The sequence below is a fragment of the Lynx canadensis genome, chromosome A3 (genome assembly GCF_007474595.2).
Source record: "Lynx canadensis isolate LIC74 chromosome A3, mLynCan4.pri.v2, whole genome shotgun sequence".
In the NCBI taxonomy this organism is placed as follows: Eukaryota; Metazoa; Chordata; class Mammalia; order Carnivora; family Felidae; genus Lynx; species Lynx canadensis.
The window spans coordinates 72,775,209-72,788,469 of NC_044305.1; the positions used below are offsets into that span (position 1 = coordinate 72,775,209).

At 40.5% G+C, this 13,261-nt stretch overlaps 1 protein-coding gene across 4 annotated transcripts in view; it reads left to right on the top strand.

The window, feature by feature from the left end:
- The window catches only part of SPTBN1 (spectrin beta, non-erythrocytic 1), a 200,220-nt gene extending 189,461 nt beyond the window's left edge, over positions 1-10,759 (top strand). For all 4 annotated transcript variants that reach the window (XM_030310589.1, XM_032592641.1, XM_030310590.2 and 1 more), the window contains 4 exons: positions 357-595; positions 1,819-1,992; positions 8,531-8,573; positions 9,436-10,759. In XM_030310589.1, coding sequence (XP_030166449.1) covers positions 357-595; positions 1,819-1,992; positions 8,531-8,573; positions 9,436-9,654 — 675 coding nt within the window. In that variant the 3' untranslated portion in view covers positions 9,655-10,759. The remainder of the gene's footprint in view (positions 1-356; positions 596-1,818; positions 1,993-8,530; positions 8,574-9,435) is intronic.
- Positions 10,760-13,261: the final 2,502 nt, after the last annotated feature.

Genomic DNA, 13,261 nt, shown 5'->3' on the forward strand with positions numbered 1-13,261 from the left:
TCTCTCATATTTAATATGTGTGATTGTTCCTGTTGTCCTTTTGTTTTAAAGTAACCACAAGAGGAAATGATCTGAGTTCCATTAGAGAAAATGGATCGATCAGAGGAGCAGAGTGCAGTAAAACTCATCCTGGCATTTCGCTTTTCTCATCTTCCCATAAGCGGGCAGGCATTAATCCCTTCCCACCTTCTAATGTCCTTGGTGTCCAGCTGGCTTTGTGGGATGTTGCAATGGTTTTACTGTACTGCCTCGATCTGTGCCAGGCATTTATACACAGCCACGTGTGCGAGTCAGAGCGTATGTGGTCGCCCCTGTGGCTCACGGGGTTAGCTGAATGGCCTCTCCGCTGTCCCTAGATGGCAGAAGCGGTGGACACAAGCGAAATGGTCAACGGCGCCGCAGAGCAAAGAACAAGCTCAAAGGAGTCTAGCCCCATCCCCTCCCCCACGTCCGACCGCAAAGCCAAGACTGCCCTCCCGGCCCAGAGTGCCGCCACCTTGCCGGCCAGAACCCAGGAGACGCCTTCGGCCCAGATGGAAGGCTTCCTGAATCGGAAGCACGAGTGGGAGGCTCACAATAAGAAAGCCTCAAGCAGGTAACAGCAGCAAAGGCTAAGGCAGTAAGATGGGAAATCAGCCCATTAAAGAAAGAGGCATCCGCTTGCGTGTTGAATTGGGGGGACAGGGGGTTGCTTGTGAAGTCCATTTGTTCTTGGCTTCCTGGGCGTCACGTTTTTCTTAGAGCTGACATTGGAAGTTGGGAGGAGAGTGCTTATTACTCACTTAATAATAATAAGTGCTTCTTATTCACAGAAAGAAGGTTAGTTAAGTGTGCATAAGAATTGCAAAAAAGGGGCCTTCCTAGTACTTCCTGAGAAGGAATGTGCTACATGGAGGCTGGGGAATCTTCCTTAAAGTGAAGTGTTCGTTCTTGTGAGATTTTTCTTAAGACATTCATTTCCCCAGATATATCTCCCTGTCGGTGTTTATATTCACTATCTCCCAATAAACCCTACTTTTATTATTTTACGGATAAGGAAATGGAGGTTCTGTGTGTTTAAAAAAGCCCACTCTTTAGAAATCTGGTAAATGGCATTAGCTGGGGTGAAATTCCTATCTGACTCCAAAGCCAGTGTGCTTAACCAGTAAACCATTCTGCCTGAGACCACCTTTTACAGTTGTACAGGTCAAACATTAGACCAGGAAATCCCATCTAAGCTGCCATCCACATTGAGTACAACATAAATTTATATGTTAATATAGGTAGGTGGCAGTAAAGTAACTTCTGATAAAATCGGTAAATCGTGACAGTTTGCCATATCGTGGCAGGAAAGGCCATCCTTTTCTGATTCATCCCGAGTTTCCACATGTGCTAATGGCTCTGGATTTGCCTCCCTGTCACATCGCCAGGCCACATCAGGATTAAAGCTGAGGTCCTGGAGGAGCTGCTTAAGGACAGGCATGTTTCAAATGAGAAGCCTTCCCTGTACAGCATCACCACAAGAGGATAGTACAGCAGAGAGTATCCACACCAGCAAAAAATCTTTCCCATCAGAGCCAAGAGTATTTTTTTAATAGAAGAGGGTACCGTGTTTTTCCCCAGACTCTGAGAAACACCTACCGCTGTACCAACGTGTACACTGTCCCAGTGGCCCACGGAGGAATTTTGTTCCATGGTTCAGTTTTAGCAGAATTTAGGAAAGGCTTTTAACAGTGGGTCACATCACATTGTGTGTGGATTGTTTTCATGTTAATCAAATTCTTAATTCTTTAAGGAAGTGTGGTCTAGAACCTTGACGTTTCTTTCTTTACTGCTCAGGTCCTGGCACAATGTTTATTGTGTCATAAATAACCAAGAAATGGGTTTCTACAAAGATGCAAAGACCGCTGCCTCTGGAATTCCCTACCACAGCGAGGTCCCTGTGAGTTTGAAAGAAGCCATCTGTGAAGTGGCCCTTGATTACAAGAAGAAGAAACACGTGTTCAAGCTAAGGTGAGAGGTGCTGCATTCCTTGGTTCCCAAGAGTAATGTCCCTGTTTATTTTCACTCTGGGGGTTGGTTTTACTAGGCAGATACTGCGATCAGTCAGTTCCTTCTCTCTGCCATTAGAAGAAAATAAAAAAACACCAATGTGGAATACTACATGGCAATGAGAAAGAATGAAATATGGCCTTTTGTAGCAACGTGGATGGAACTGGAGAGTGTTATGCTAAGTGAAATAAGTCATACAGAGAAAGACAGATACCATATGTTTTCACTCCTGTGTGGATCCTGAGAAACTGAACAGAAGACCATGGGAGAGGGGAAGGGGAAAATAAAAAGGTTAGGGAGGGGGCCAAAACATAAGAGACTCTTAAAAACTGAGAATAAACTGAGAGTTGATGGGGGGTGGGAGGGAGGGAGGGAGGGTAGGTGAGGGATATTGAGGAGGGCACCTGTTGGGATGAGCAAATTGGTTGGAAACCAATTTGACAATAAATTTCATATTAAAAAAAAAAAAGAAAAAAAACACCACTGAACCTAGTGCCAATTTGGCACATGTCTCAGTTTGGATCTTTAGGGACTGTGGCCAGTCACCGGCCTCCCTGTGGTTAATGGCACAGCTCGACCTTGAAGAAAACAGCTTTGTTTTGATAAGCTGGAACTTACTGTCTCCTAAGACAGGGTGAACTGTTCACATCTCACAATTTAAGGGAAGCTTAGAAAAATAGTTTACCCATCTTTGCAGCTTATCCAGACCCAGGAGATGCTATTCTTTGCTCAAGAGCTAGCTAGAGGTGGGTCAATTGAGTCATCCTCGAGCCAAATGGAGACAAGTAGGAAGCACATGTTTAGAACTGGGTGTCCATGCTCCCCTGACTTGCCCAGCAGATGTTCTAGCTGATTCTGGTAACATCTAGTTCCAAGTGTCTTTAGCTTGTAGAACACACACCTGTACTCCCCACAGAGTGGATCCAAGCTTAGAAGTTTTTCTTATACTGGGAAATGGACAGAAAAATCATTTTATCCGCTAGAAAGTAAACATGGTAGTGGTTACAATTTTAATTAGTTTAATACTAATATGATCTATTGCCTTGGGACCTGAAAAGCTTTGGTCTTCAGTTCTGCATTTCTGTCCTGTCAGTTGGAATAGGCTGAAGACTGCAAATGAGAGTCTCAAAGGGTGTGACTTCTTCAGCTCTTTCAAGGAGCACTGGAGGCAGGCTTTTCAGAACTTGGAACGTTTACACTCTGTAAGACAAGGCGCAGACAGCCTGGCTCCCTGGCTGCCTCCCTCCCCCTTTGTTCTCCCTTGATGCAGGTTCAGAGGGTTAGCATATTGGCAGAGGGTACTTACCCTCCCCACCCCACCCCACCCCCCAGGATCACTCCTTCTATACCTCAGTGAAGTGAATGAGTGAGCCCTCTAAACTAGTGACTTTTCAGTATCAGGGATGGCCTTGTAAGGACAGTTTCTTTTACTATGTACCATAGAACAAGAGAAATCTAGATCTTTTATTTATGTCTATTTAAAAACTCTGGTATTTATAAATTGGGGGATGCCAGCTCTATAGCAGAATTTCAAAAAAGAATCATAATTTTTTTAATCCCAGTATAATTAACAATACAGTGTTTTATTAGTTCCAGGTGTACAGTGTAGTGATTCAGCAATTCTATATACATATATTGCTCACTGCTCCTCACGATAAGTGTCCTCTTTGTCTCCTTCACCTCTTTCATGTGTCCCCCCACCTACCTCCCCTCTGATAACTATCGTTTTGTGGTCTATAGTTAAGAATGTGTTTCTTGGTTTTCCTCTCTATTTTTTCCATTTGTTCCATTGTTTTGTTTGTTAAATTCCACATAGGAGTGAAATCATATAGTATTTGTTTTTGATGTATTTCACTTAACTTTATATTTTGTAGGCCCATATATGTTGTTGCAGATACCAAGATTTCATTCTTTTTTATGGCTGAGTATTACTCCATTTGTGTGTGTGTGTGTGTGTGTGTGTGTGTGTGTGTATAAATACATATAGATCACATCTTCTTTATACATTCATCTATTGATGGGCACTTGGGTTGCTTCCATACTGTGGGTATTGTAAATAATGCTACAGTAAACATAGGAGTGCATATATCTTTTTGAATTAATGTTTTCTTTTTCTTTGATTAAATACTCAATAGTGGAATTACTGAATCATGTGGTAATTCTATTTTTAATTTTTTGAGAAACCTCCATACAGTTTATCACAGTGGCTGTACCAGTTTGTATTCCTGCCAACAGTGTGTGAGGATTCCTTTTTCTTCACATCCCCATCAACACTTGTTGTTTCTTGTGCTTTTGATTTTAGCCATTCTGACAGGTGTGAGGTGATACCTCACTGTAATTTTGATTTGTATTTCCCTGATGACTAGTGATGTTGAGCGTCTTTTCATGTGTCTGTCCATCTGTATGTTTTCTTTGGAAAAATATTCGTGTCTTCTTGCCATTCTTAATTGGATTATTTTGGGGGTTTTTTTGGTGTTCAGTTGTATAAGTTCTTGCTGTGTTTTGGATTACTAACCTTTTATCAGATATGTCCTTTGCAAATATCTTCTCCCATTCCATAGGTTCCCTCTTAGTTTTGCTTATTGTTTGCTTCCTGTTCAGGAGCTTTTTATTTTGATGAAGTCCCAATAGTTTACTTTTGCTTCTGTTTTCTATTACCTCAGAAGACATCTCTATAAAAATGTGGCTATGGCTAATATCAGATAAATTAGTGCCTAGGCTCTCTTCTAGAGTTTTTATGGTTTCAGGTCTCATAGTTAGGCCCTTAATCCATTTTGAGTTTATTTTTGTGTATGGTATAAGAAAGTGGTCCAGTTTCATTCTTTTGCACATTACTGTACTGTTTTCCCAACACCATTTGTTGAATGAACTTTTTCCCATTGCATATTCTTGCCTCCTTTATCAAAGATAAATTGACCATATAATTGCGGGTTTATTTCTTGGTTTTCTATTCTGTTCCATTGATTTTGTGCCGGTATTTTTGTGTCATACTGTTTTGATTACTACAGCTTTGTAATGTATCTTGAAATTTGGGATTGCGATATCTCCAATTTTTTTTGTTTGTTTGGTTTTTTTTGCTTTCCAAGATTTCTTTGGCTACTCAGGGTCTTTCATGGTTCCACACAGATTTCAGGATTATTTGTTCTAGTTCTGTGAAAAAATACTGTTGGTATTTTGATAGAGATTGCATTAAATCTGTAGGTTGGTTTGTGCAGTGTGGACATTTTAACAGTGTTTTCCCAAGTCCATGAGCCTGGAACATCTTTCCATTTGTTTATGTCATCTTTAGTTTCTTTCATCAGGGTTTTATAGTTTTCGGAGTCTTACACCTCCTCGGTTAAGTTTATTCCTAGCTATTTTAATTATTTTTGGTGGAATTGTAAATGGGACTTTTTTCTTAAGATTTTATTTTTAGGGGCACCTGGGTGGCACAGTTAAGCATCCAACTCTTGAGAGCTCAGGTCATGATTTCACAGGTTCGTGAGTTTGAGCCTCGTATCAAGCTGTGCACAGAGCCTGTCTCTTCTCTCTGCCCCTCCCCTGCTTACGTGCACACTTGTGCTCTCTCTCTCTCTCTCTCTTTCTCTCTCTCTCAAAATAAGTAAACTTAAAAAATTTTTTAAAGATTAGATTTTATTTTTAAGTAATCACTACACCCAACGTGGGGTTGGAACCCACAACCCTGAGATCAAGAGTCACATGCTCCACCGACTGAGCCATCCAGGCACCTCAGGACTGTTCTCTTAATTTTTCTTTCTGCTACTTCTGTTCATGTATAGAAATGCAATATATTTTTGTATATTGATTTTTATATCTTGCAACCTTAGTGAATTTGTTTATCAGATCTAGTAGTTTTTTGGTGGCGACTTTAGTGTTTTCTATATATAACGTTGTCATTTGCAAATAGTGACTGTTTTACTTTTTCCTTATCAATTTGGATGCCTTTTATTTCTTTTTGTTGTCTGACTGCTGTGGCTGGGGCTTCTAGTACCATGTTGAATAATAAAAGCAGTAAGAGTAGACACCCTTGTCTTGTTCCTGACCTTAGGGGGAAAACTCAGTTTTTCCCCCTTGAGGATGTTGTTGGCTGTGGGGTTTTCATAGATGGCCTTTATTATGTTGAGGTATATTCCCTCTCACTTTGTTTTGGTTTTGTTTTTGTTAAGTAGGTCTCATACCCAGCGTGGGGCTTGAACTCACGACCCTGAGTAAAAAATTGTATGCTCTACTACGAACTGAGCCAGCCAGGCGTCCCTAAACCTACTTTTGAGGGCTTTTGCTGCATCTATTGAAATAATCATGTTTTTCATCCTTTTTCTTGTTGATGTGATGTATCACCGTTGATTGATTTGCAAGTACTGAACCACCCTTGTAACCCAGGAATAAATCCCACTTGATTGCAGTGATTTTTTTTAATGCATTGTAGATTTGGTTTGCTAATATTTTTTTTAAGTTTTTTATTTAAGTAATCTCTACACCCAACATGGGACTCAGACTCACGACCCCAAGGTCAAGAGTCCAGTGCTCTTCTGACTGAGCCAGCCAGGTACCCCAACGGTTTGCTAATATTTTATTGAGGATTTTGCATCTATGTTCATCAGAGGTACGGTCCCATAGTTTCTTTTTTTGTAGTATCTTGATCTGGTATTGCTATCAGGGTCATGCTGGCCTCCTAGAATGAATTTGGAAACTATCTTTCCTCTTTTATTTTTTGCAATAGTTTGAGAAGAATAGGTATTAACTCTTCTTTAAACGTTTGGTCGTTTGGTTGAGGAGCAGCTGGGTGGCTCAGTCACTTAGACTTCTGATTTCGGCTCAGGTCATGATCTCATGGTTCATGAGTTTCAGCCCCACTTCGGGCTCTGTGCTGGCAGTGTGGAATTCTCTTTCCCTCTCTCTGCCCCTCCCTGCTCACTTGCTCGCTCTCTCTCCCTTTCTCTCTCCTTATCTCCCGCTCTCTCTCAAAATAAATAAATAAACTTTTAAAAAGTTTTTAAAAATAGTAAGTGCTTGGTCGAATTCACTTGTAAAGCCATCTAGTTCTGGACTTACGTTTTGGGGAGTTTTTTGATTACTGATCCAGTTTCATTGGTGGTAATCAGTCTATTCAAATCTTCTATTTCTTCCCGATTCAATTTTTGGACGTTATATGTTTCTAGGAACTAACCCATTTCTTCTAGGTTGCCCAGTTTTGTTGGCATGTGAGTTTTCATAATATGCTTTTATAATCCTTTGTGCTTCTGTAGTGTCAGTTATTTCTCATGTTTTCTGATTTTGTTAATTGAGTCCTTTTTTTTTTAATGAATCTGGCTAAGGATTTATCAATTTTGTTGATCTTTCCAATGAACCAACTCCTGGTTTCATTGATCTCTCATATTGTTTTTTTAGTTTCTTTTTTTTTTTTTTTTTCCTGCTCTTTTATTTCCTTCCTTCTACTACTGGTTTAAGGTTTTGTTCTTTTTCTAGCTCCTTTAGGTGTAAGATTAGGTAATGTTTAAGATTTTTCTTCTTTGTTTAGTGAATTCTGTATTGCTGTAAACTTCCCTCTTAGAACAGCTTTTGCTGCATCCCAAAGATTTTGGACCATTGTGTTTTCACTTTCATTTGTCTCCCCCATTTCCTCTTTGATTTCTTGTTTGACACATTAATTGTTGAATAGCATGTTATTTAATCTCCATGTATCTGTGTTCCTTCTAGATTTTTTTTTCTTGTGATTGATTTCTAGTTTCATAGCATTGTGATCGGAAATGATGTATGATATGACTTTGATCTTCTTTAATTTGTTGAGACTTGTTTTGTGGCCTAATATGTGATCTTTTCTGGAGAATGTTCCATGTGTACTTGAAAAGAATGTGTATTCTACTGTTTTAAGATGGAATGTTGTGAATATGTTAGATCCATCTGGTCTAATGTGTCATCCAAGCCAGTTTTTCTTGTTGATTTCCTGTTTGGATGATCTGTCCATTGATGTAAGTGGTGTGTTAAAGTCCCCTACTGTTATTATATTACTATTGATTACTTCCTTTATGTTTATTATTAACTGCTTTATGTATTTGGGTGCTTTCATGTTGGGTGCATAAATATTTATAATTGTTACATCTTCTTGTTGGATTGTTCCCTTTATGGTTATGTAATGAAAGGACTTAGAATTTTTAAAGCATTTTCTCTTAAATTCAGTGTAGAGCAATGATTCAGGTGCTCCTTTGTCACAGCAAAGCCAGATGTTGATTGTTTTGGGGGCATTTTTTATCCTTCCAGTGGATTGAAACATTAAGTTTTGTGTATATTATATTGGCCCAATTATATAGCTTCTTGATGTTGAAGGTGCTGTTGCTCGGCCTTTGTGGGTCCTGGGCACAGCTGGTGATGTATGCAGAGCTCTGATGGGCAGTTCTGGTAGGATTCCAGTGGCCTGCTTATATCCACATAGGTTTTGGGAATTGAGGGTTTTGTTTCTTCCTAAGTCAAATTGTGACTGACTTCTTCCTTCAATTTACAGACTAAATGATGGCAATGAGTACCTCTTCCAAGCCAAAGATGATGTAAGTTTTTAAGATTCATTTCTCTCTGTAGTTAGGTATTTGCAAGTGTTTATTGGCATGATAAGCTTTATCTACAGTGTTCCATATAGAAGTAATGATCAGCCATGGCTTCCATCATCTGGTCTCCACAGTCACTAACAACAGGAAGCTGTTTGGTTCCCCTTATATCTCTAGGGGGCAGTGAATGGCATCTCACTGTGTCTTTGCCTGTCAGGAGAGCTAGTACCAGGACCCTGAAGTTGACAGTGGAAAATCTCCCCCCACCTCACCCCCCAACTCCCCTTGCAGTGGATGAGGCACAGTGAAGTGTTTCCAGGACCGGATGTGGATCCTGAAGTCCAGTCACAGGGCCTCCCTGCTGCACTCCACCACCTCTACCTGACCATTCCATGGTTGTACCCCTCCTTGCAGGGAGAGAAGGTCTGCTGACGGAACCACAACATGGGCAGTGCTTTAGATTTGAAAAACCAACTTCTGTTAAATTTATGCAGGCTTGTATATCAAATTATATTCATTTTTAAAAAAAAAAGTAAAAGAAGAAGGAATTTATAGAGGTGGGAGCTGACACCCCCACCAGTGGAGACCCGTCTTCTCATTCCTCCACGTTTGTAGGTCCACATACTAGAATGGTGACTTCTGAAGGATACTGTAAACCGAGTTCTCGGGAGAGCTGAACTGTGTTCACTCTGCGCAGGCCTCTTTGGGAACTGCTTGCCTCTCAGTTAGCTAGGAGCCCCTGTTGGCCAGATGCACTGTTCCCAAGCTTTCCTACCAACGGAGGCACACTGGTGGGGCAGGTGGAGCAAGAGCATTTCGAGCCCACCTCTCTTACTTGAGTCTCACCTGTGCCTCCTTTGTCCAGGAGGAAATGAACACATGGATCCAGGCCATCTCCTCCGCCATCTCCTCTGATAAACACGAGGTGTCCGCCAGCACCCAGAGCACGCCAGCATCCAGCCGGGCACAGACCTTGCCCACCAGCGTCGTCACCATCACCAGCGAGTCTAGCCCTGGCAAGCGGGAGAAGGACAAAGAGAAAGACAAGGAGAAGAGGTTCAGCATTTTTGGCAAAAAGAAGTGAACTCCTTTCCTTCACCTCCTGCCCTTCTCTTACCTTTTCAGTGAAACTCCAGCATGCAAGCTCAGAACCAACACATTACTCTCTGTGCCTAATGTTCTTCAATGTGGTTGATTTTTTTTTTTTTTATTTATAGAGCATTTCTGGGGGGTGGGGGAAATATACCTAAACACTTTATCTCCAAGTTACAAAAGTTTGAGGTGCAGAGGGAAGACCAGATTTTTTTTAATGAAATTCTATAGATTAGATCTCAATATTTAAACTGTTCCTCAATTTTGTGAGGCTGCGTTGGAAATAACCCGCCTCTAGTGCTGTTGGTATGCAAGGCAGCGGTGCTTAAACAATATTTCCTGTGCTCACCAGAGACAAAATGTACCAATTTCCTGACACCATTCTCTTCCATTTATTTCCAGTGGTTACCTTGAGTCTTGACTTATTAGAAGTGCCCACGACGGGTCTAACCTTGAGTAAACAGATCGTGTATTATGATCTCGCTGCAGCCACAGTGCAGCTCCGTGTTAAATCTACAGACCAAACCATTTGTATCTGGCATCACTTACTAACACATGACATGCGGCTTTTCTGCATCAACTGCAAGGACAGTTAAGAATGTCGGTATACCGGTATACGAGAAGGAATAGAAAACTGATACTGTTTTAAATAATCTGTAATTTCAATTTTTTTTTTTTTTTGCTGAAATACATTATATTGTATGTTTGAGATAATTCTAGTACAAAGTATAATAAAACTAGATGTATAATAAACCCTTTAAATCATTGGTAAGTGTACAAGTGGAACTGAAGCATTTACTGGACAAAGTAATGTTACTCTAATGGTTACTTGCTCGTGTGTTGCCACACTGTGTTATAATTTGCTTCATTACCTTGCTATTTGATACATAGTGTGCATTTCTTTGTCACTGTAACGATTGTAATGACAAATTTTCATCTTACTGCACAATCAAAATGGCATTGATAGGAATGAACTCCAGAGGCTGGGCCAGAGCAGGGAGGTGGTTGCTCAGGCCTGGCGCTCAGTCGTATGACCTGTACCTCTCAACTTTTGCCCTGTTAAATATATGCTATGTCATTAAATGCTTTTAAATCTAGCACGGTGGGTAATTGTTGTTTTTTCTCCCCTGCGTGCATGCCATGTAGGAAAATTGCAAAGCCAGAAATAGCAAACGGGAAACATTAGACCATCCGTCTGGGTTCCTGTTTTGCATTCTTGTGCGTGTATGGTGCACCAGCTTTGGAAACTACGGCAAACAGAATAATAAATATGGAATGTTTTGCAGCTACACATCCAGATTTTATCTTTTATTTATGACAAAGTTAACAGGGAACTTGTTAAACCTGAGTTCTGAGGAGGGCGTTGGCGAACTTTTTCTGTAACGGGCCAGAGATAGCAAATATTTTAGGCTTTGTGGTCCAGACTGTCTCTGTGGAAGCTCTGCTCATTGTGTAATATAGAGGCAGCCATCGATGGCGTGTGAAGGAATGGGTCTGGTTGTGTTCCAGTAAAACTTTATTTATGGACACGGATGTGAATTTTAAGTCCTCTTCATGTGCCACATAATATTCTAATTTTTTTTAAATATTTGAAGTGTAAAATGTATCTTATATAGATCATACAAAAAAGGACAACAGGCCAGATTTGGCCCATGGGCCAGTTCAGTGATGCCAGCATAGATCCATAGATCATGGATTAGATATGCATGTTACTTGCCTTTTTTTAATCTGGGTATATTGACTGCATAGCACTTGTATATTTTCCTACATAAAGCAGCAAGGGATGTTAGTATTATGGGTTTTCGGTGAGCTGTGCCCATGCCTAATGTGATGTTAGTCCTGCACTCCACAGTTGACTGGCATTGGAGCTTTCTGGTTACTCCAGAGACTTTGCCATCCCTCACTCCTTCCTCTCTCATGCACTCAGGGCCATTTATCTCAGTGTGACACTCCCTTGTCCTTGCCTTACATAAGATTGGAATCATGTCTCAACAGATGATCCTGTCACCAAAATGTTTCATTAAGAAAAAGCATCTTGAAAAATAATCAGGATTGATTACAGCCTACTCTTGACAAAGCCAGCCAGATGGCAGGCAAGACTCACTCAAATGGAAAATAGCCAGCAATTCCAGAATCCCATAAAAAATGTGTATGCATGGGATATTTTGTACATAATTGCAGAGGTTGACCAATCCCTGATTACGAAACTTCACTTTGGTGGTACTGTCTCTCCTTACTGTTCTTGCTGAGGATCTGCTGAGACCCACAGCGGGGAAGACGATGGGCAGTGGAAGGAAAAGCAGCTGCAGCAGAAGACTGGCTTCTGTGGGTCATCAGGGACTAATGTCAACAGGTGTGATCAGGGAACCCCAACAAGACATGGTGGATGAAGCTACAGGCCATAGAGGATCACGAGTGTCAATCGTATCATGGTAAATATGGGTTTAAAAAAAACGCTGCACACTAGTATTTTGAGGGTTGTACACATTTACCTTTATTGCTATAATGTGCTATTTTGCTTTAATTTTTAGTGATGTGGGTGGGTGATAATACTGGCCTCTGTATATCTGAAAAGTGAGAAGTAAGCAGTAACAAAACTGTCAGGGTATGTGATGGGTATTGACTGATTAAAGGTCACTTTTGTCTCGACCATTTCTGAAGTTGGAATGCATCTTCAGTTGATGGCCCCTCAGGGTTGTGTTTTCATGGGGGTACTTGGAGTGATGATGCTTTTTATAGTTCCAGTCGTCTTCAGTGGATGAAATAGAGTGTATCAGACTGGGTGGTGGACACGTTGTTATCACCAGGTGTTTGGCACTGTTAGGATTGGTTGTGTATGGAGGATCCCATGCTATTTCCCTCTGGATACATTATTTTCATTTCTTAGTTGGACTAAAGTATTTTCTTTGGTTTAGTGGTAAAATTCATATAGGAAAAGTAGGATTAAAAGCTTGAGTATCTTCCATTATTTAAACTGATTTTTTCAAGCATGACCCATAACCCAAAAAGCCATAAGAAAAAAAAAAAAGGAAAAATTATACTTCAAAGCTCAAGATTTCTGTCACCATTGAGAGTTATAGTGAAACCTTTCACTTTCCACTTCCCAACACTAACAATGACATTATCCTTTTTGAAACTTAAAGATGTCCCGTCTTTGGCTGGTAGAAGCCCCTTCCAGTTGGCTTCTGAGTCCTATTGATATAACCCTAGTAATCTTTGATCCTTTCTTCCCTCTCTGGCCTGACAAGCTGTCCCAGGCCCAATCCGGACATTTCTTGCCTCAGACCTGCAATCAGAAGTCCCTCTAAGAAACCCTGGTTTCTTTTAGTGGAAAATGATATATCAGAACCACAATTTATGTGCTAGAAATGCTCATTACTATTGGGTTAATCCTTTTTTCTGTGTGTATCAGTAGATAAAAATAATTCATGAGTTCATACTGCAACTCAGGATTGCAGTTTTTGACTTAACATATTCTATATTATGTCATAATCTTTTCCACCCAGAATCAGCACTCAACGATCAAGGGGCAAAGAATCAGAATATCCTATAACAACTCATGTGCTTTATCACCTATTACACACATATACTCCTCCGAG